Below are 23,555 nucleotides of genomic sequence, written 5' to 3'. Positions count from 1 at the left end.
CAAAAAAAAAAAAAAAATGTTTTAAATGGAAAGAATTAAAAAAAAAAAAAAAAGACCCTTGAAAGCATCATTTAAAAGGCTCCTCGGGAACAGAATCATTTCCTTGAAACAAAACTGCGATTGTTTGCAAGAGGTAAAAGTGAGGGGAGGGAACACACCTCCCCAGCCTCCCGCTCCCATTCTCGCTCCCACCCCTGCGTGGGAGGAAGCTCCAGGGCCTAGCGTGCAGGAGCCCCCAGGATGGCTCACAGAGCCGCAGCAAGGAATTTTCAAGTTCATGTTTCCAGAAATTTCATCACGGGGAATTTCCAGGCCACAGTTTCCCTCTTAAATAGCTCCGCCTGGCTCGCAGGAGCTTGTCCTTACACCTTCAGGATCTCTTAGAGAGGTGAGTGAGGTGCGAGGAGGGCCCGCGGCCCCTGAGGGCCCTGCAGCTCCCGGCCCAAAGCTGCGGTGGCCTCCTCCCCACCCCCACCCCCGTCCCCCACACCCCATTTCCCCCAGCCCTTATTTCCCAAGAGGCCTCTTATGCCCTTAAAGGAGTTGAGCAGGAGCCCCCCACAAGGGCTCAGCAGCCAGATTTGGCTTGCACCTTGCTCCTCTTTCTGTCCTTCCCTGGTGGCTCAGACGGTAAAGAATCTGCCTGGGATGCAGGAGATCTAGGTTCGATCCCTGGGTTGGGAAGATCCCCTGGAGAAGGGAATGGCTGCCCACTCCAGTATTCTTGCCTGGAGAATTCTACAGACAGAGGAGCCTGGCAGACTACAGTCCATGGAGTTGCAAAGAGTCAGACACTGACTGAGCGGCTTAACACTTGCTGCTCCCCTCATCCTTGGGTACCTTACTCTGCCCTGCACTGGACAGGCCACCCGCATTCTGCTCAGATCAACTCTCTCTTGTCCTGGGGAGAAAGGGCCTTGGGAGTGCTGGGGCGGTACAGCCTCATGGTCTCAAACCAGCCAAGAGGTGAAGGAGGCAGCGTCAGGGACAGGATGAGTCTGGCGGAGCTCTGCCTGGAAAGGAAACCGCCGGAGCACCCCTTGCATCTGGCAGGAAGCCTGGAGCTGGTTCCCTCCTGTGCACGGTAATCTTTCCTCTGCAGCCACTGCCTGCATGTCCTGGTCCCCCAGTTCGTGGGTCAGGCCCCGAGGGTCTGGGGTCTGTGGCCTGGCTGTACACACAGGAAATACTCAGGGAGGTAAGCCCTCCCTACTACCAATCCCCACACCCCCTACCCCCACCCCTTTCCCAGCTCCCCACACACAGAGGAGGTAACTTGAGGACTGAAGAAAAGATGTTATTTTAGGGGAATGGATTGTCCCAGCAGAGTCTCCAGGATTTCTGGAAACCTGTGACTAGCACTGGCATGGCCATTTAGGGCTCTGTAACCTGTGGACTGTGGCTGAGAAGCAAAGTGATTCAAAGTCAGTCACTGCAGCTTCACAGTGAGCCCTGCCTCCGCCCCTTACTCTTTCTTGATCTTGGCACTCCTAATCCTCTGCCCTCTGCCCCTTGCTCCACCCTTACCCCATCTCTCAGTCTCTGACCATCGTCAGTTCTGGCTTAAAAAAAAACCTGACACAATAGTTGGAGAACAACTTGTGAGTTTATAATAAAGTTCTCAATTGAATAGACTGAATGACTGAAATAACTGAGGCAGATAGGACAGAGGCTAGTTTGGAAGGAACAAAATTAATGCACGAAAGTCTTCCTGAAGGAAATGGCCTTGGGTCTATCCATGAGCATCTGGAGCCTAGAAATCCATTCCTGGCCTTGAACTGGATATTGCTGACGTTGGGCTGAATTCGAGAATGCAATTCCCTCCTCTCCTCTTCTTCCCCCTGCTCACTGTCTTTTCTTCTTGCCACCCTCAATCCCTCTAGATTGCTTTCTCTTCCTCTTCATCTGAGAATCAAAGAGAGCTGGGTTAAGTCTTTCCCTCCTGGGCTTCGTTTTCCCTATCTGCAAGGAGGGGAGAGAGGATGGTTTCCCTCCCTGTGGTTCTAGGCCTGATCCACTTCCCCGAGGAGCTGCCCACAGGTCCAGATGACCGCCTGCAAGCCTACCCCTCCCTGAGTGCCTGGTCATGCTGTGTCCCACCAGTTGTGTCTCTGAGCCTCCAAAGATGCCAGATGCCCTTTCTCATGCTGAACGGCTGGGTGAGTTTGCCTGAGATGAGACAGCCCTTCTCTCCTCTGGAGGACGCCTCTCCGTTGTCTGTTCCCCCCACTGGCTTCCTGGCCCTGTTGTCAGGGTTGTGATGGCTGACCCCTCCCCTAGGAGGGAAGTGATTTTCCTCTCCCTTGAAAGCCATTTTCTTGTCTTGGTAGAAGCAGACATCTGACACTTTAAGAGGGAGAACGGCAGGGAGATGATGGCATTAAATAACAGAAATTAGAGCTGCGGCGGCTGGCTCAGCCATCTCCCAGCCCCCCTTCCCTGCAGGAGTCCCACCCTCCCTCAGAGGCATTCAGAGGAGCAGCCTGCACAAAAACTGTCCACGTGGCCCCTGGATCGGGTGGTCAGGGCACGCAGGGACCCAGACAGCACGGGACTGCTTCTCCCTGAGCTCTGAGCTTTTGCGTTATCTTGTCCTGTGACAAACTCTAGAACATGTAGGAATCCAGGCCCTATCTATTTTATTCCCAAGCTCACCACAGTACGCTCAGCACCCAGCTCAGAGCTGGGCATACAGTAGGTGATCAACAGTATTTGCTGATTGACTGACTAACGAATAAATAAACAGAGGCCAAAGTAGTCCAGGTAACAAACTGAGACCTGGACAAGAGAAATTGGTCCCTGGTCCCTGGTCCATTCTTCCAGTTGTCCGGGCACATTCTGCCAGATTACTCTGGCTAAACCACGGATCAGATTGTCTGTCTTCTGCACAAACCCCTCTGGTGGCTCCCCATTGCCTCCTGACCTGGATATCTGTCTAGCTCTTTTGTCACTGTTCCTTCCACTTTCTGCCATCCGTCGGCCTTCTCCCAGCCCAACTGCGCCCACCACCCTGGGCTCCACTTCAGACCAATGCATCATGGGATGGAGGCACTGCAAGAGAGCCAGGCACCTTTGGTTGTAAACTTTTGGTTTCAACCTCAGCTCATTTCTTCTGCCGGACAAACCCTTTCCTTCTCAGTCAGCTTATTCTGGTCACTCCTCCTTGGAATATACTCCTCAAAGCCCACAGTTACCATTCCTAAATCTTATTCACCTAGCATGGAATCTGAGAGAGTCAGTACTTAACAAATGTTTGATGGATGAATGAATGGATCAATGAGGGAATGAATGAATGAATGAAAATGAAAGTCAAAGTGGCTCAGTTGTGTCCAACTCTTTGTGACCCCATGGACTATACAGTCCATGGAATTCTCCAGGCCAGAATACTGGAGTGGGTAGCCTTTCCCTTCTCCAGGGTATCTTCCCAACCCAGGGATCGAACCCAGGTCTCTGGTATTGCAGGCGGATACTTTACCAACTGAGCCACAAGGGAAGCCCAAGAATACTGGAGTGGGTAGCCTCCTTCTCCAGCGGATATTTCCAACCCAGGAATCAAACGGGGGTCTCCTGCTTTGCAGGCGGATTCTTTACCAACTGAGCTATCAGGGAAGCCTGAATGAATGAAGGATTCACCTCGAATGACATCTCTTTTGAAAAGCCTTTCCTAGGCTTCAAATGCAGACCTGCACACTCCCTCATCAGAGCTCTCCTCCCAGCATATATAACTTCTGGACCCATAGGATCCCCACATTGTGCCAGGCTGTCTTCAAGCCAGGTGGCACCTTGAACCCAGGGTTTGACCCAGCTTTGGATCCCATGCGCTAGTGTGCAGTAAGGTCCCTAGGAAATGTGGCTGGCATTAGATGGAATCAAGCATCCTTGGGGGATGAGCCTTAGTTTCTCCACCTGTGAAATGGGCTGCTTGCTCTACTAGCCTCTATCTACACTGGCTGCGAGGCCCACCAGATACACTGTCTGGTTGCAGAACACTACCACATTGGGGAATGAATCCTCCTTAGCTTGGACAAAAGCCAGATCCCCTCACCTGGGCCTGAGGCTGCCAGGGTCCCAGTTCAGGGCTGAGTCCTGCCTGGTTGTGGTGGAAGCTAGATGGGGTTGAGGGAGGGAAAAGAGAGACTTCTGTCTCCTGGTCACTCCAGACCTCCCTTGAAACCCGGTGAGAACATGGGAGAGTGAGTTTGAGAACTGAAGTGTCTCTGGGGACACTCACCCACTGGGCAAAAAACCCCACCCAGTGACGTCCTTGATCTGTGCAGCCTTTGTTTGCTCCATTCTGTCTCCCACTTCAGACTGGAACTCCCCTTTCCACCCTCAGACTGCTTGTTCTTCAGAAGCCAATGAGGCAACCTGGGGAAGTTCTGCTGTGCTCAGTGAAGGACTGTGGGGGCAGCCAGGCTCATCAGAGACACAGGGTTTTCTAACTAGGAGCAGTGGTGCTAGAACCTGATGGGCACCTACCTGCAGCCGGGGCAGCTGGGGCTCTGTGTGCGGTGACATTGGTTCCAGCTGGCTGGCACAGGATGGCAGTTTGTGGCAGGAGGCTGAGGGGCGGGGTGCACGTAGAAGGCCACCCTGTAAGCCAGGTGCCCTCAGTGGCGGGCCGTGGGGTCTGCACTGGCTTGGAGCAGAGCCGGGTTGCCGCAGTAGCAGTACACGTCCTTGTGTTCCTGTCCCGCGCGGAGCGGTTCATAGGGGGCTGGTCTGGGAGTGGGTAGAGGGGGAAGACGGCCATGACCACCCACTGGGCCGCCTTCCCGAGGCCCTGCCTAGGCTCAGCGCCTCTACATGCAATTATGCGTCGTGCTGTCCATCATTCTTGCAGAAACCTGGGTAGGGAATGTGCATCCCAGAGATGGACTCTGGAATCTCTCTCTCTGCCTCCCCCAGGGGATGAGGATGACAGGCAGGGCCCCTGAGAAACCTGGGCGGCTTGGCCTTCGAATTGAAGCCAGGCGTGGCTAAGAGTTTCTTGAGGATGACCCTTTGTCAGGCCCTACCCATGGCTTCCTCCCTTTACTCATGTGGGGAGCCGAGGGCTCCTAGCCTGTGACATGATCCTGGGTCCTGCCACCCCGGGAGGAGATCAACCTGACCCTGATCTCCAACCACGTGAAAGCCTGGGACTTAGTTTCCCCATTCCCTCACTGCCTCCTCCTCCAGGAAGCCCCTGCTGGCCTCACAAGCTAGGCATGGATTTTCTCCTCTTTCCAGATCACTTAAATATTCTTTATTTGGAATTTCTGCCTTTCTACCTGCTTGCTGGAATCTTCCAGAAGGTAGGGCCCAGGTCTCCATCTCTTTGTCTACCCCACATGCCCCGTCCACTGGCTACTCAGCAGGACTGGCCCCACCCCTGCTGTGTGCTCAGCTCTTACAGTTTCACAAAGCCATTCCTCACCTTTCCTTGCATTCCTTCCTGATCTGACCCTGACCAGCATCAGCATCCCCAGGCTACCCTGAAGGAGGTGGGGGCTCACAGAGGGTCAGCTTTGGCATCAGTCTCACCTGCAGAGCTGTGGGTTCAGTCTAGAGCTCTGCCCCTGCCCCTCCTGTTTCCCTTGAGGTCCCTGGAGTCCCTGACTGGGGCTGGGCAGGATTTGCAGGGTCTCTGTCCCTCCCCAGCCACCACCTTTACTTCATACCTTTAGGAAAAGTAAAGACTAATTTGTTCCTGGTGAGGGTGAGGCTCTGCCCAGAGTCTTTCGGCTCAACAACATCAGTGACAGCAGAGTAGGTGGGGAGGGGGTCCCCATCAATCACCTGCAGCTGCACCCCAGCCCCAGAGCAGGCCTGCAGGGGGTTCTCAGTTGACAGCCAGAGGTCATACCTGCCCTCCTCATTAAACCCCACATTTAAGACTTTGAACTCCAGGTCCAGTGTCTTTTCCTCACTCATCAGCAGGGATGTAGGGACCTGGGGTTCAGGCTCCCTGAAGGCCTTGCCTGTGTTGGGGACTGACCCCTGGGCTCAACACAGCCCCCTTCCACCCACAGTTCCTACCTGGGCCCAGTCTAAAAACCTACATGCTGAGCACTCAGGGCCACACCCCACCTTTCTGTTTGTTTGTGGAGAACCCAGGTAACAAGTTAGGAAGCTGGGCCTATCCCAGGGAACAAAGGCAACAGTAGATTTCTCCCGTTTATTCATTCATTATTCCTCCTGTTTGTTCATTCAACAAATATTTATTGAGCATGTCTTATGTGCCAGGCACTATTTTCAGCATCAAGAGCGTAGCAGTGAGCCAAAGATTCTTGCCCTCCTGAAGCTTATCTTCTAGTGAGCGAGGGAGGTGGGGCAGATCCAAGTAAACACTAAATATAGAAAATAAGTGAACAGTGATGTCTGCTAGATGATGATAAGTTCTATGGAAAAATTCGAGCAGGATCAGGGTTAAGGAGTACTTATCCCTGTGTGGGGAGCATGTGGCTATGGGGTAATCAGGACTTCCCATTTCCACGAAAGCCTGTTTCCACATGCCTATTCATTCCTTGGAGATCTTGAGTTAGGGAAATGTCTGTTCCCTGGGAACATACCCTTAATACCTGTTTCTAGAACCAGTTTGTTAACCTTCTGAATCAAAACAGAATATGGGGCACAGTTTCTCTTTACAGAGAGCCCAGAGCTTGCCACAATTCTTGACCAAAGAATTGTCAAGCTGGAACCCATCCTTCCTCACCCTGGGTCTTGCTGAAACCAGTGGGAGAGGGGGGATTCTGAACACTCCTCAGTAAGAGCCATCTCTACCATCCCCACCAGTACAACCGTCATCAGCACCACTATCATCATTCTCCTCCTTAGCCAGTATCCTCACCATCATTTCTCATGCTCTTCATTGAGCAGCTACTGGGTACCAGACACTATGTGGTTCTTCACTGAGCAGCTACAGGTACAGACATTGTATGGCTCTGTGAGATAGATATAATTGTCCTCATCTTACATATGAAGAATCTGAGGCTGAGAGAATCTTAGATAATGTGGCTAGTAAGAAGCAGAGTTGAGATCTGAACCTAGAGATTCTAAATCTATCTACATTTCCCCCTACTAAACATGTCCTGGGACTGGCTCATGGATTTCAATCATACTATTCAGGACTTCTGTACCTTAAGACTCTAGAAGTAAAGTTCTGAGACTAAAGAGTGGATTTATGGACAGCATAGATTTCACCCAAAAGCATTCATTTGAAGTCATCTTGACTGGAAGGCATCATTCTCAAAAAATAAGGGAACCAGTCTACAGGTGGGCTTCCCTGGTGGCTCAGAAGGTAAGGAATCTGCCTGCAATGCAGGAGACCTGGGTTTGATCCCTGGTTAGGAAGATCCCCTGGAGAAGGGACTGGCAACCCACTCCAGTATTCTTGCCTGAAGAATTCCATGGACAGAGAAGCCTGGTGGACCACAGTCCATGGAGGGTCACAAAGAGTCAAACATGACTGACACATACAGTCTAAAGATGGTTTGGCCAGTCCAGCTAAGGGCCGTGGTGTATGTGGTAGGCTTCCTCTGCAATGATTAAAATTCAGTTTCTTCAGCTCCTCCAAGGAGAAACTGAGACAGAGAGGGTTCCTAAGACCAGAGATGTAGTCACCTAACTTGCAGGTCATCATGGGCAGATTCCTTTCCCTCTCTGGATATCAGGGGACCAATCTGTATTATGGGTAGGAGTCAGATGGATAAGTCTTCCCAGATGAATTCTGGTGGTCTAAAACTCTGTAAGTCATATTGGGAAAGGCCACAGTCTGGCCGTTTTGGCTGGCAGAGGTTACTGAGAAACCTTTGGCTTCACAACTGGGCCTGACCAACCAGCCTGAGTCCATAAGCCATAGTATGCTTCTTCTAGGTCTGAAGTTTTGGAGGTTCAGTGATCCTCTTCTCTTGCATGTTTGAAGTGACCGTTAGAGATGTTACAAGATGGGAACCAGTCTCTTCTGCCCTCGGACAAACCTCTGCACTGCACCCAGACCCTTGTTCCTGCAGGCCGGCCCCGTGCACACCACTGTCCTTTGGACTGTCCTGAGTCCCTTCCTTAACGCTTCCCTCTTTTCCCTTCCTCTCTTCTTTCCCTCCCTCCAGCTTTCCACAGAGGATCTGAGATGACTATGTCAGCGATAGTGTAGTTTGAGGGCCCTCTGCATCTGACACCCCACCCCTCCCGTTTCTAGCCTCCCCTCCCCTCCTTAGTCTCTGGGTAAAACTCATGTTTTGGTGTGTATATGTGACTGTTTTTTGTTTTTGGTTTTAACTTGTGATAAAATAATATGTAATATCAGGGCTTTCCTGGTGGCTCAGACAGTAAAGAATCTGCCTGTAATGCAGGAGACCTGGGATAATCCCTGGGTTGGAAATATTCCCTGCAGGAGGGCAGGGCAACCCACTACAGTATTCTTGCCTGGGGAATCCCATGGACAGAGGAGCCTGGTTGGCTACAGTCCATAGGGTCGCAAAGAGTCGGACATGACTGAGTGACTTAGCACGCACACATGCACACATACATAAGATAAAACTGACCATCTTGACCATTTTTAAGTGTGCAAGTTCAGTAGTGTTAAGGATATTTACTTTGTTGTGCAACCAAGCTCCAGAGCTTTCTTCATCTTGTAAAACTGAAACTCTACACCATTACACAACATCTTTCCACTTCCCTTCCCCTAGCCTCTGGCAAGCACCAGGCTACTTTCTGTCTCTATGAATGAGATTACTCTAGGCACCTCAGGTAAGTGGAATCACATGGTACTTGTCCTTTGGTGGCCGACTTATTTCATTCCACTTAGTGTCCTGGGGAGGGCTCACTCTTGCCCCAGGCCAGGCCTGCCCTGTCTCCCCTTCCCGTCTTTGCTGGGGCTGTTTTCTCTGCCAGATTGCCCAGGCTCCCCTGATGTCACCCTACTCACCCTCCAGTCTGGCTAACAGCCTCCTCCTCTGGAATCAGGTTGTTGACTCCACCCGGTTGCCACACACTGCATATTCAAATGATGTCTTGCCCATGCTCCACTGAAGGTTTTTCAGGAATCATGTCTGTGTGCCCAGGACAGGGCTGGGCAAAGGATAGGTGACTGGGAGAACTTAAAGCCTTGTAGAAAGAAAGGTAGGAAGGGAGAGTGAGAGGGGGAAAGGGAGGGAAGGAGGGAAAGAAGGAAGAATTGAAGGACAGACCCAACCCAGCTTTGGCTTGTGCGTTTAAGCATGTGAGCGTGCTCAGTCGTGTGCAGCTCTTTACGATGCCATGGACTGTAGCCTGCCAGGCTTCTCTGTCCATGGAATTTGCCAGGCAAGAAGACTGGATTGGGTTGTCATTTCCTCTTCCAGGGAATCTTCCCAACACAGGGATCGAATCCTACATTGTCTCCTACATTGGCAAGGGGATTCTTTACCACTGAGCCACCTGGGAAGCCCGTGGGCGCATGAAAGAACAGGAAATAGTTCTTTTGGCCATTTCATCTGGAACCCATCTGTGATAATGAAGACCATTTTGGGCTTTTGACCCCCACTTGGACTCAGAGATGCATCCTGGTATCTCAGGGGACAGGCTGGTGCCAGGAGCGAGGGGAGCAAGTGGCAGGGCAGCAGGCCTGTTCCTAATTCTCAGGCTTCTCTGAGCCCAGCCTCTGTTCCACCAAGAAAGTCTGGGCATCTCATGAATTTTATCAGGTCAGGACAGGATAGTACCCCCATTTTACTGATGAAAAAACTGAGCCCAGGATAGTAGAGCAGGACCAGGTCTTGACTCCCTTCTTAGTATTTTCTCTGTTCCCAGCTGCCTCCCTGATTCAGCCTCCTGTGGTTTTTCAAAAGGTTTAAACTCTAAGAAGAAGCCTGACTCCCACAGAAGGAGCCAAGAAGGGGCAGGGGGTGTGGGGTGAGGAGAGGAGGCAATGGGGCTGACTTCCAGGCTGCTTTCCACAATTCCAGCATGCAAGGCCTTAATGGGGCCAAGTCTTCTCCAGAAGAGTGGCCATTCAGAGGCTGCTGGCTTTGTCTGGAAGAGCCACAGTCTGTGATTAGCCCACTCCAGACAGCCCCCTTCCTGCTTCCCACAATAGCTCCCCTGCTGACAGCCCCCATGGCTCCTGTGAGCCCGAAGACCCCCACCTCCCAAGGCCCACCTCCAACTCCCCACTTCCTCACCCCTCACCTCTGCACTCTGAGCTGAGTCCTCCTGGCAGGGACCAGGAGGAGTTCACTGGGTCCTCCTGAGGCCTGGGGGCTTGGACTACTATCCCCTTCTACAGAAGGGAAAATGGAGACACAGAGAGCCCAGGTGGATGAGTGAAGGGACAGATCCGGACCTCAGACTTCCTGATTCCCAGGCCAGTGGGATCATATGATCATCACTGCTTCACACTGGGATTTCAGCCCCAAGCCCCTCTCCAGTTAGCCTCCGCTCCCCAACAGCGAAACCATCTGAGCCCCATACCCTACTCCCTTCAAATCCACAGTGCCAGAGATTCATGGGGTGATAGACTCACCCAGACCAACAAAGTGAAACAGCAGCCTGTTTCTATCCATTGCACAGATGGGAAAACTGAGGCCCAGGGCTGGAAAGGACCTTATTTGTCGTCACTCAGCTAGTGAGTGATAAAGGCAAAATTAGAAGCCTGGTTTCTTCCCTCCTTTGATTGTGGTGGTCAGGATTGGGGCATGGCTACCTTGAAACTCTCCTGTCCGAGTGGTGACTGATCCAGTCCCTAAGCCTCCGAACCCATCAGTGTACATACCCTTCCCCTGGTAGCTTTTTGCTCCAGGTGCCAGCATGGAACACAGGAGGTCTTGGGTCATTCCTGAAGCCCTCTGGCTCTGGCCTTCAGCCAAGCCTGAGCTAGAGTCATACCCATGGTCCCTGGGCTCACCCCAACAGCCCACTCTGACAGCCTTGGTCAGAAGGGATAAAGTTCTGGGGTCGCAGGAGGCAGCAGTTGCTAGCCTCTCCACCAGCATCCGCAGCACTGAGCTTTGCTTTCTGTGTGCCCAGTTGCCCAGCTGCCCCACTGGCTTCAAGGACTCAACCCCCCGAGAAGGCGTCCAGCCTGCCTGGGGGCCAAAGGCAGACAGAGCAGGTAGAGGGGGAGAGAGGAGGCAGGAGCTGGCAGGGGCGGCATCGAGTCAGCACACAGCATGACCGAACGAAAGGTACTGCCTGAAGTGTTGAGGAGAGAGGTGTGCTTCACAGTCAGGCTCAGAGAGGGAGATGGAAAGAGAGACAATATGGGAGCAGGAGTGAAACAGAAAGGGAAAGCCAGGAAGACCAGAGAGAGACAGAGATCGACAAGAGAGATCGAGGCAGAGACACACAGGGCAGAGAGCAGACGAGCAGACTGAGGTGGACAGAGAGCGGGTGGGCTAGAGAGACAATAACCGGGACGAAAAGAGGCGCTAATGGATGGGGACAGACAAGAAGGCAGGACAGAGAGAGAGAGAGAGAAAGCAAGTAGGAGAAACTGACAGACAGGCCCACCGGTGGGCAGAGGTTCTGCTATGTCCTCACCAGAGTCAGAGTCCTGAGAGGTATGTCCCAGGCCCGTCACTTAAGCAACTGTGGGGGCCTTCACTCAACCCTGAGACTGGGCCCCAGAGGGAGTCTCCTAGTCACACAACGGAGCAGCATTAAAGCTCTGGGGAGGGAGGTTTCTGGGGAAAGAACCGTGAGCTCTGTGTGTATGTGTGGGTGGGATGGGGTGGGGGACCTCTGGCAACGCTTCTGCTAGCTCAGTCGCTGCCCCTGACACATCCCGTGCCCCCTCTGGTTCTGTTTCCTCTGGATGTGGGTTCAGGCAGGGGTCTCTGAGGTCTCCTCCAGCCCTAGGATGTGGTCTTAACTCAGACTCTGTTTTTGCCGCTAACTTGCTGCTCTTTCCTACTTAACTCATTACCTTTACCTTATAGTCCAAGATGGCTGCCTGTGGGCCAGCCATCACAAGCACATTTCAACCGATTGGAAGAAGGAAGGGCTAAAGAAACCACCCCTCTTTAAAAGAACAGCTCTTTGGAAGTCATGCTCAGCATTTCTTTTTCCATCTTATTGGCTAATACATAGAACACAGGGTTGCATCTAACTTCAAGGAATACTGTGAAATGTGCCATACTAGGCTGGGGACAGAATCCATTTCACACAGTTCAGTGATGGTGTCACAGCTCCTCACAGCAGCGTCCACGCAGCCTTACAATGTTTTCCTTTGTTTACTAAAGACAGATAATAGTTTTTATTAGTGAAAATCGCCCTTCATTTCCCCAAACTCATCCTTCCCCTGAGTGTGATCACTGTGGACAGTTTGATGTGTGTCTGTCCATTTCATTTTGTGTGTTTACAGAGATACATACAACACACACACATACAATATGTACCTAGTTTAAAGGAGCATATGCATATAGCGTTCTGCAACTTGCCTTTTTGGTTATTGCATGGCGTTCTGCCTTGGAGCTCTACCTTGTTGGTTCACGAGGAGGTACCTCACTCTGTGATGGTTGAACAGTACCTTACCATACAGACTTATCAAAGTTTATTGATGGATATTGGGCTTGTTGACAAATTAGTACATTACTGACAGTCTTGGGCATCTTCTCTGCATATATATACAAGTGGTCCTTGAGGACAGATTTCTAAAAATGGGCCAAAGTTGAATTCTCTCCTCGTGTTGGGGGTTTAACCCTTTCTGTAAAAATCCTTCTCCATGGGGAAGATAACAGTCAGGTCAGAGACCCCTTCCATCCTGGCTTGGACAGCTCCATCTCCCTCCTGTCCTCCTGCCCTCCCTCCCGTTTGGCAGGCACAGCTCTGGCAACATCCTCGTCTCTGTGCCCGCTGTTCTGGGGTCTTTTTTTTTTTAATGTATTTATTTGGCCGTGCTGGGTCTTCGTCGCTGTGCGCGGCCTTTCTCTAGTTGGGTGAGTGGGGGCTACTGTCTTGTCACAGAGCATGGGCTCAGCACGTGGGCTTCAGTAGTTGTGGGGACAGGCTTACTTGCTTCATGGCAAGTGGGCTCTTCCCTCACCTGGGGTTCAAACTCACATTCCCTGCATGGGCAGGTGGATTCTTAACCACTGGACCGCCACGGAAGTCCTGTTCTGGGGTCTGTGCCATCACCAGAAGCCAATTTCACATTCTAATTGGTGCCTAGGCTGCCCCACCCTTTCATTGACTGGATCCCCTTCCCAGGTTGAGGAGGCAGAAGACACCTCCCTGGTATCCTTCTCTTGGGAATTGAGGGCCCTGCTTCTGGTCCCCACCTTCATTCCTTCCCTCCCTGACTACCATAGCACCATATGTTTGCATCTTCTGAGCCCTGTTTTCCTTCCCTATCTGGTTCACACCCTTCCAGGTCACCCCTCCTAGGGGGAGTGGGGAGGGGAGAGGATGGGAAAATCTGATCCAAACATCCCCCCTTCCCAACTCAGGGACAGGGATGGGGCGACTGTCCCTGCAGCCTTGGGGGTTGTGCTTGGGGTGATAGCAGCCCCAAAACCCCAGCCTTCTAGAATAGAAAGAAAGCTCTTCAAGAGATGCTTTAGGCTCTCCCCCGGAATGGATCCTACCTGAATTTTGAGCCCCAAGGCCCCATGAAAGTGTGACAGATTCCCCTCTTCCCAGGGTCAGGGCCCTCAGCCCAGCTGGGCAGCAGCAGGATGCTGATCGGGTTATTAAAAGATTAGCTGGTGGTTCCCCTCCGGCCTGGTGCAATTCATCAGGCAATGGCCCCCGGGAGTGATGGATGGTGACAAACGGAGGTAGGTAGGGGGTTCCTGAACCCACCCAGGGCCACAGCTGGGGAAACTCAGCCATCAAAGAAAGCCCCGTGCAGGCTTCTCCACTGAGGTGACTGAGGGCCAAGGAGATCAAGTTTCGGGCAAATGGTTTGGGGGTTGGAGAGTCTCTGCCAAAAACAAGCCGCCCTGTGTGTTGTGTGGGGCCCCAGCAGGGCTGTGGGGCTGAGCTGGAGAGATGGGGGTGGGTTGGGCTTCTCTGATCCCCGGAATCACAGGCAGGAGGCCTGGGGGGTGGGGGAGGCCTGGGGGGCGGGGGAGGCCTGGGGGGCGGGAGGAGGGGCAGGGCCAGGACTGGTGGGAAGGAGGAAGCTGCCTTTCTTGGAGGGAGGGAGGAGATCAAACACCTTTTAAAGCAGGTGCTGGGGACTCTGCTCAGGGCCAAGTGCTGAGACGGCGGTACAGCCAGTCATCCCTCCGGGATCCGAGCCAGAGCTGGGGCTGGTGCTCAGAGGAGGAGGTCCCAGGTAGTGGGGAGCACTCTGTCTGCCCGGAGGCACAGGACTCCTGAGGGTGATCACTAAAGAGAAGGAAGAGATACAGAAGGGAGAGGTCAAGAGGACGCTGTGGCAGTGGGGCTGGAGCCAAGTCTGCGGGCCAGGTAGGATTGCGACAGGTTGGGGAGCAAGGAAAAGGTATGGTGGGGGGCAGAGCACAAATGAAGGTGTGGGGCAGGAAGGAGGCAAGAATGGTAGGGTCGAGCAATTCTGGGGGGTGAGGTTGGAGGCCTGGAGATGGCTGGACTTGGGGTACCCTGGGAACTAGTGCAAGCTCCAAAAGACAGGGGGACATCAGAACAGTTGTGTCTGCATAAGGTCTTTGTTGGCTTCCCAGGTAGCTCAGTGGAATCTGCCTGTAATGCAGGAGACACCAGAGACGCAGGTTCCATCCTTGGGTTGGGATCCCTGGAAGAGGGCATGGCAACCTACTCTAGTATTCATGCCTGGAGAATCTCGTGGACAGAGACGCCTGGTGAGCTATAGTCCGTAGGATCACAAAGAGTTGGACACAACTAAAGCGACTGAGCACATAGGATTTGAAAGTGGGCAAGAGATTGATGGAGAGCCCTGTCCTGTAGTCAGCAGGCAACGAGGAAGGAGAACTCGGGATCTGCCCAGTAGTCGGTGTCCTCAGTGAGGAAGGAGGGTAGCACAAAGCCCACATCTCAAGACCAGACCACGGTGGTACCATCCTAGGGAGGAGGTGTTAGGAAGTGAGAATCCAGGCCTCTAAAGCTGGGGGAGTCCTCATGGCCTTTTGACCAGTCCTCCTCTGAAGGCAGGAAACCCTCTGTAGCATCTTGATGTTACTAGCTGATTCTTGATTGCTGCCTCTTGTGGTGGGCTCACTACTCTGTGAGATTAAGAAACCTACCTTTATCTTGAGCTGAAATCTGCCTCCCTGCCTTCCTTCCTCTGAACCAGTTCTAGCACTCTGGGAGGGGAAGAACAACTGCTCCCCTGAAAGAGCTGGCTGCCCTCCTTCCCACCAGTGCCCACACTCATGCCAGAGCACTCTGGCTTCAATCTCTCTTGCTGTGGTGATGCTATTGGTGAGGGGGCAGGAGAATTCCAAGAAGGGCATATCAGATGATGCTACTGATGCTCCCATGTGGCAAGGGAGGTAGGAGTAGAGAGCTATCCCACACTTTTCCCTCATAAGCTGAGCAGCCAGTAACGCTGCCTTCCAACCACTGAATGGGGTCAGGCTGGGTCTGGAGCTAGGATTAGGTACCTGTGTGTGCAGGGGGCAGTTCAATATGTGTGTGTGTGTGTGTGTGTGTGTGTGTGTGAGTGCACTGTGTAGATGGGGACAGACCCAGAGCTCATAGGTCCACATGGGGTTGAACCCGCCTTGGCTGCTTATCTACAGGCTCGTGGGGGGCTGGGCTGCGCAGGCAGGGGCGTGGGCTGTCCCCCTACTCCTGGACTGAAGCACTCCTTGGCCATTGTCTGCTGTGGGAGATTTCAGTCTCCCTGCCGGAGACTGGAGTGTTGCTGAGGCTCTGGGATGTTACTGAGGTTTGGGTGCTGTAATAATTTAGGGGGTGCAGTTGGACTTCTAAGGCAAAAGCTGGGGTGGGAGTGTGGTGAGCAGTGAGGGGTCTCTGGGCCTTTTGAACCTACCCACTATGATTTTGACCATCTTGCCCCACCCATGCCTGATCTGCCAGAGTTTGAGGGTCCTCGGAAGGTGGCTGGGGTTCTCGGGTGTTGTAGATGTTCTGGTCTGTTACTGAAGTTCTGGGGGCTCATAAAGGGTTGACACTGGGTTCTGGGAGTTCTTGTGGTGTTACTAAAGTTCTGGAGATATTGCTAAGATGCTAAGTGGGGGGCTATGGAGGAACTGGGGGTCTTGGGGGTGTGTCTGAGGTTCTTCCTCATGCCTTCCCGCCTGCTGTCAGCTCCTTTTAAGCTTAGCACTTTGCCCTTTAAGGATTTTGATAACCATGGGCTGCTGAAGGCACACACGTGGGCCTCTGTTCCTGGATGCAGAAATTCCTCAGATTTAATCAACTTGAACAAAAACACGGAGAGGAAGGAAGCCCTGTCCTGAGGCCTGCATGGGCCAACTCCAGCCCAAGGGGCAGGGCCGGGCAGCTCAGTGCCAAACCCAGATGGCAGATGACTTTTGTCTGCTCAAGTCCAGAAGCTTTTAGTGACCCCCTGTCAGCATGAACACCCTCAGATCTGTATTCAGCTGGGAGCCCTGTTGGCCTGGGCTATTCCTTGGGTATTGGCATTGGCCTCATCTGAGTGTGCCAGGCATCTCTGACCCCTGCTCTGCACTCTCCTTGCCTCTCAAATTCCCCTTCTCAACTCTCCTATGACACACCTCATCTTTGCTGCCATTGCTGACTCTGTCTGACCTCAAGGCCTCCCTCCAGGCCCCCTCCTCCAGGAAGTCTCCAAGACTGCTCAAGTGTTAGTCGCTCAGTCGTGTCCAACTCTTTGCGACCCTGTGGACTGCAGCCTGCTAGGCTTCTTTGTCCATGGGATTCTCCAGGCAAGAATACTGGAGTGGGTTGCCATTTCCCCCTCCAGGGGATCTTCCCAACCCAGGGGTCAAACCCAGGTGTCCTGCATTGCAGGCTGATTCTTTATAGTCTGAGCCTCTGTGCCTCTGGGCCTCTCTCCAGGCCCCCTCCTCCAGGAAGCCTCCAAGACTGCTCAAATCATCTCTTTATTCCTCCTCCCCTCTTCTCCCTTCTCCAAGATTTCACTGTCTTTCAAGTACCTCCACTCGACATCCCCTCCTCTCCTGAGGGCAGGTGCCGGTCTCTGACTCTTCTGGATAGAGTCCCCCATACAGCCAACCCCAGAGGGCCTGCCCTGTCCTCTGCCTCCAGGCCTTTGGAGGAATTCAGGAGCATGTCATCACCATCTTTCTTTTCTCACGACTTTTCCTCACCAGCTCCCAATCTGACTGGGCTGCGTCCTTCCTAACACCTCAGTGGTAACCTTCCATTTCACAGATGTGAGCTCTCCTACCTTCAAGCTGGGGTGGTGCTTTGGGCTCAAGAAGTGGGGTCCCCTTCCTAGCCTGAGCTCCACAACCACCCAGTAGCCATGGGTCTTCAACCCAGCCTGTTTCCCTGCCCCCACCAGAGTGGAGGCCACTCTACTGGGGGGCCAAGAGGGTGGGTGGGTGAAAGACAATGGGGGACCCTGGGCAATCGCTTCTCTCTGTGGCTTTGACCTTCTTACTACAACCAGCGCCTGGAGTGCTGGCTCCACATTCCTGGGCCATGAAGTCATTGAGGGGAGGGAGTGGGGGCCTTGGAGAGAGGAGAGAGCCCACAATCAAAGAATCTCCTGGCTGGATAACCTACCCCATCCTGCAAGAGAGGCAGGGCTGAGACTCAGAGAAGCCAAGGGAATCACTCACGGTCACACAGCCCGTCCTAGGGCTCAAATCCAGGTAGGTTGCCTGCCCAACCAGGGCACTTCTCCCTGCCATATGGAAACCCAGCTCTTTTCTTCTGGACCTGCTTCCTACCACTTTCAGCCTGGCCCTGACTAGGGGAACTGCTGCCCTCTCTCCACTGTGCCTGGACCTGGGGAGAGAGGCGAAGCTCATCATTTCCTCACCTCTGCTTAGGGCCTTCCTGAAAGTGGTCTCTGCGTTTTCTGCATGGGCACCGGGCTAGTCCTGGGAGGAGGCACAGTCTCCACTTGAGGTCTCTTTGGAAGCAGAGCAGGCTTTGGGTCAGGAAAGGGTGCTATGGGGAAGGGGCTAAGCCTGGACCTTGTAGCTTGGGCCCCTCCCTGCTGGTCTGGCTGCAGCCCCTGAGGCTGATGGAGGCCCCTCCAGGCAGCGTGAATGCCTTTCCTCAGCGCCTATCTGGGTGCCCACCTTCATTCAGGTGTCTGCTCAAACATCACCTTCTCACCTGGCCTGTCCTCAGCATCCTGCCGAAAATAACCTGCTTCTGTCTATCTGTCTCTCCTCCCTCCTCTCATTTTATTTTGCCTTTCAGCACACGTGACACATGTTCTTTCTCCCCGCCCCTACTACACATGAAGGTCCCTGGGGTGCAGAACTTTCTCTGTCTTGCTTGCTGCTCTATTCTCAGTGTGGAGAACCTTGCCTGGCACATAATCGGCCTGCAGTTAGAGCTGTTGAATGAAGGAGGGGATGAACAAACCAGACTGGGAAGGCAGATTCAGGCTCCCCGCAGGGTAGGAAGCAGTTTCTAATGGGCATTTATCCAGCTCCGAACTTCTCTACCTGGTAGAGCAAGTGAGCTCCCCAGCACAGACTGGATTCCAGTTGTTGGAGGAATCAGGAGGGGGATTTAACATCAGAGAGTTAGCTGTTCCCTAAAAGATCCCCTGGAGGAGGGCCTGGCAACCCAGTCCAGTATTCTTACCTGGAGAATCCCATAGACAGTGGGCTACAGTCCATAGGGTCGCAAAGAGTCGGACACTACTGAAGCAACCTAGCGAGCATGCATGCAAGCTACGGGTCTAAGACTCCTGAGCAGTGAAGGGAAGGTGGGCGTGGGTGCTGGAGCAGAGGGCTGTGGAAACCTGCCTGGAGAAACAGCAGCCTGCACGAGACAGGCCCATGGAGGAGTCATGGTCACCAGAGCAGGCAGTGAGCCAAACCCAGTTTAGATAGCCTGTGTGGCCCCAGGCTACTGTGCATCGGGGGAAGGAGGGCAGAGGAGCAGAGACCCAGCTCTGTCCTTAGGAGATTGTAGCGGGGCCTGGGAGGCAGGATTCACCCCCAAATGCCTGGAATCAGATGGGCAGTGTGGGCTCCTGTGTTGCATCAAAGTTCAGGTTCAGCTCTGAGTCAGCAAGATACTGACGTCTCTGTTGGGGAGGGGAGGGGTGGCCGGAGCCCTCTTCCTGGAAGAGGGGCCATTGGGAAGGAGAGGGAGGAGCCAAGGCCAACAGAGCAAAATCATGTCCTAATTCTGGAAGGCTTGGTGGGCCTGGCTACAGAATTTGGAAGGACAGCTTTTAGGATCTCAAGCTCTGACCCTTCTGAGCATCACTCAGGCTGTTCTGTCCATCAGGAACATGCTTCCTTCCAGCCCACCCAACTCGTCCTTTCAGACCAAATTCAGTTTCTTGTGGTGTACATCAGGGCAATCTGTGTTCCCTTTGTAACCTTCAGATTCTAGCTTATTTACCGCCTCCTCCTAAACTGCTTCATCCTCCTAAACTGTAGACTCTTCTGTCACAGGGCCCCAAACAGTGCTGGCACTTAGTAGATGTTCAGTGAATTTGTGTTAAAACAATGAATAGATAAATGTCCTTTTCCGAAGCTTGTTGAATGAATGCCTTAGCTGGGTAAGGCAGTGGCTCAGGCACCTGTGGGGTATTGAAAGGACAGGGACCCTCAAAAGTTCAGGGAGGGGGTCTGACTCCCACCCAGGAGTAGGGTCCTGAGAACCGCTCTCTGCCTCTTCTGTATCTTGCTGTACTCCCACCCACAGTTGGGGACCAGGAAGGGGAGAGGAGCCCCCATTCCTGCCTTCCTCACCCACACCCCACACTCTGGGAGGAACAGGAGGCAGGCAGGGCTCTTGCCTACCCACGGGTCTGGTTCGAGTTTAAAGGACTAATTTAAATGCCTTGTGGGGGTGAGTTATCTCCTTGTGAAATCAAGTTGGAGAAACAAAAAGGTTTTACCCGCGAGGGACACATGTTCCTCCAGGAGAAGGAACGGACGGGCTCCCTCCCCTGCCTCCACCCCTGGCCCAGCCCCAGCAGTCTCCCTGGGTTGCCGGAATGCCTGACTTGTAAGTAGGGGCCCAGTAGATGTGCTGGGCAAAGGTGTGAGCGATTTGGGGCAGGCACGGAAGGCAGGTATGTGGGTGCAGTCAGGTGCCAGCCCTCCAGGCCACGCTCTTCCCCGGCTCGGACCGCCAGTGGAGCCGGGCCTCCACCTCTGGGAGGGGGGCTTGCGAGGACCCTGGGTATGTTCCCATCACTGGCGCCCACAGGGTCCAGCGAGGGGCAGGCTGAGGCTGGGGGATGGTCTCCAGGGAACCTGAACAAAGGGGAGGGGATTGGGCAGGACCCCTGAGAGCGGGAGGGGACAGGAGCCCAGCTGGGAGAGTCCAGCCGGGTGTGCTGAGCCCGCCCGCTGCCCGCCCACCCTTTCATCTCTGCAGCTTCTTCCTCCCTGGTCCTTCCTTGAGTGTGTGTCTGTGGGTCCATCTGGGTGGGTGGGAGGAGGGGAAGGAAGGGGGGAGGTCTCTCTGGGCAGCTTGGATTGGATAAAACTTCCTTGAAAATGGTGCTTTGAGGCAAAGCCTACCCGTGGCCAGTCACAAAGAGACAGACAGGTGCTCTAGCAAGAGCCCAGGGACCCCCGGGGGGCACCGACCCCGCAGGATAATAGTCTCTTGCAGGACCACACGAGACTGGGCGGGAAGGGACAGGAGGGGACAGGAGAAGCCCTTCCCTCCTCTTGCAGCCCTCACTCCCAAACGGGCTTTTCCCAGAGAGCTAAAAGCAAGAAAGTAACCTTTAGGATTAAAGAGAAACGTTTCTTTGTTTGGGTTTTCTTTTCTTTCTTCTTTTTTTTTCCCCCCTAAGCCTCTTTTCACATCTGTAGTGGCTTTTTCCCTCTTCTTTGGGGTCAGAGGAGAAGGGCTTGAGGATGTCCACCCAGGCAGCAGGGAACCAGACCTCCTCCGGGGCCACTGACAGCGAGGATTCCTATGACAGCTGGTACATCGACGAGCCCCAGGGTGGCCAGGAGCTCCAGCCCGAGGGGTGAGTTGGACTCTATCTGGCTCTTCTTGGCCAGCATGTGGGGTGTGGCAGAGGTTACTGATACTGGGGGGCGGGTGGGGAGACCCTGAGCAAGGGTTGCTAAGAGGGACTCTGTTGCTTATTCGCTGTGTGGACCCTCGGCAAGTCACAGCCTCTCTGGGTTTCAGCTCCTCCCCTGTTCTGCGAGAACAGCCCTCGCGCTGGTGTTAAGATACTTGAGGTGGGGGACCTTGGCCAGGCTAGGCGCCTAACTATCACCTGTGTGGTGTGTTTATTTTTTGACTGTTATTTGGGAGGGGATGGTGGTGCCATGCTACATGGCTGGCGGGATATTAGTTCCCTGGCTAGGGACTGAATCCGGGCTCTGGCAATGAAAGCACTGAGTCCTAACCACTGGACCACCAGGGAACTCCCTGCGGTGTGTTTCAAAAACAGACTCCTGGGACCCCTCTTGCAAACTCAGATCCAACTGGGCTGGGTGACTCTGGCTTATAGCCAAGACGGAAAGTGCTGGGTGAGTGGCTGGGGGAAGTCGGGCCTGCCTTCAAGGGGTTACTGGTCTCTGAGGTGAACATCCTGGGGCGCTGTTAATGAGCATCAGTTTCTCAGAGCAGGCCCGGGTCAGGGGGAGGCCTGGGGGAACAGGCTGCCCTGTTGGAGCAGGCTGGTCTGAGGCTCCGTGAAGATAGGAGATCCAGTTCTCTTCAGCAGGAGTGCTCGGGCCAGGTCAGGGGAGGGAGCGGCCTCTGCCCAGATCCCTCTATCTTTGTTTAGTCTGGGCACTCTGGCAGAGGAGCTGGGCCTCCCTGTGCCCCCATGCTGCCAAGGACGTCCGGCCTGCGTGGGCCCCGGAGCCCAGTTTTCCCATTGTTGTTCCTGGCCTCGGCCCCATCCCCCACCTCCCTGCTCTGTCTGAGGGTTTGGGGAACTGAAAAGGTGAGGTAGGCCGGGGGTAGGGGGTGGGAGGTGTCAGCCAGATGTGTGCACATCTGTTCTCCATCAGCAACCAAAACTGGAGAAGGGAAAATGCTCTGGTGCCTTCCCAGGGGCTGGGCTGCGGCCTGGCTAGGCCTGGGTCACCCGGCAGGGAGGGAGGCTCCACCCCAGCCTGGGGGAAGGAGTGTTGTTTGGAGGACTTGGGGTTCTGACCACCTGGGAAGCAGTCCTGCGGTCAGCACAAGGTACCTGCCTCCCTTGCCTGAAAGCCTAGGGCTCCCCAGGTTCCTGCTCTGTGTGTGTGTGTGTGTGTGTGTATGTGTGTTTGTGTGTGTGAGCTGAGAGAAGCAGAAGAATGGAGAGAGGCCCAGGAGCCCCAGGAGGACACAGACTTTCACCCGTTAAGGCGTTAGTTGGAAGCTGTGTCCTTAGCCACCTCAGGGCCCAGGCATTGGCTGGGGCCAGGTGCCTGCAGCCAGCTCCATGGCTCTGGTATTTAGACATGGCCTTAGAATAAAATTGGAAGCGTGGCAGGGACTGGATGACGAGCAGCACTACCTCTGAGGTAGGTGACATCTCGTATTTGTAGCTCCCTTCTCCCACTGCAGGTGAGAATGAAGAACTTTGTTTGACTCTATGTACTTGGCCCAACCAAGTTGAGCTTATTGCTGGAGGTGGGGAGTAGGAAGCTGGGAGCCCAGGGGAATCCCAAGGAGGCGAATTTGGACTCACTTCTTCCCATGTGAGTCAGACACCCCGGTGAGGTGGTGCCCCAAAACTTGGAGGCGCTCTGGACAGGGTTTCCCCTTGTGCTCTGGACAGGGTTTCCCCCTGTGCCTCACTGGGCTGGAGTCGGGGCCGTGAGCACTGGTGACAGTGTTCGGGACGGACTCAACCTCCTGGTCACACTGACCCACGTGCCCCCTTGGCACCAGGGCCTGGCTGGAGAGGTTAGGGGGTGCGGGTGCATCTGATGGGGATCGGATGCCCTGGCTGGGTTCTTCTCTGGACATAGGACTGGTCTATAGAAGCCAGGCTGGCTCCTTCCTCCCCCCAAAGGCTCCTCCGGCCAGGTTATGGGCGCTACTTGCCTGTGCTCATGTGTCATCCACCCATCATCAATATTGAGCTCCCCAGCCAGAGCCTGGGGACACAAATACATCTGTGGCAGCTGTCCAGGATGTCAGTCACCTCCCCACCACTTCAAAGGGCTGCCTGGAAGGCGGAACTGGGAGGCTTCCTCCATGGCCTGCCCTCCTACCAAGCGAGGCCAACGCCAGGGTGATGTGCAGGTCACTCTGCTGTGGGAGGGGGACAGGGTCAGGGAGCAGGGCTCCACCTGGACCCCAGGCCTGCAGACCCCCGCCCCAGACAGTCAGCCTCTCTCACCCCCAGAGCTGTGCTCTACCGTCTGCTCTGGGTGGGGCCCTCTGCAGCTTCTCACTCAGACCCAAACTCTAGAAACAGTTTTCTGGCTTCTCCTTTGTCCCACTGTCCTCACCACATGGCAGCCTGGCCTCTGTCCCCAAGTGCCTATCACCACCTCTGAATTGCCCAGTACCAGGCCTCTGCTTCCTTGGACTCCATTTGACTCTGGTCCTCACTCTTT

At 54.1% G+C, this 23,555-nt stretch overlaps 1 protein-coding gene across 22 annotated transcripts in view; it reads left to right on the top strand.

Moving 5' to 3' along the window:
- Positions 1-225: 225 nt before the first annotated feature.
- STRA6 (signaling receptor and transporter of retinol STRA6) overlaps positions 226-23,555 on the top strand; it is a 43,653-nt gene continuing 20,323 nt past the window's right edge. Inside the window, exons 1-3 of one of the 22 annotated variants that reach the window (XM_086365276.1) lie at positions 14,150-14,373; positions 14,607-14,744; positions 20,878-21,010. In XM_086365276.1, coding sequence (XP_086221402.1) covers positions 14,690-14,744; positions 20,878-21,010 — 188 coding nt within the window. In that variant the 5' untranslated portion in view covers positions 14,150-14,373; positions 14,607-14,689. Of the gene's footprint in view, positions 389-625; positions 1,085-1,845; positions 2,160-14,149; positions 14,374-14,606; positions 14,745-17,250; positions 17,694-19,931; positions 20,096-20,131; positions 20,206-20,324; positions 20,578-20,830; positions 21,011-21,811; positions 22,512-23,555 lie in introns of those variants that run through there. The other 21 variants (XM_086365291.1, XM_086365292.1, XM_086365277.1 and 18 more) reach the window with 21 other exon arrangements.

Source organism: Bos grunniens, chromosome 21, assembly GCF_055505025.1.
Source record: "Bos grunniens cultivar Pamir isolate PY7600 chromosome 21, Bosgru_T2T1.0, whole genome shotgun sequence".
NCBI classification, from domain to species: Eukaryota; Metazoa; Chordata; class Mammalia; order Artiodactyla; family Bovidae; genus Bos; species Bos grunniens.
The sequence above is the reverse complement of the archived record's forward strand: the minus strand, read 5'-3'. Positions and strand labels throughout refer to the sequence as shown.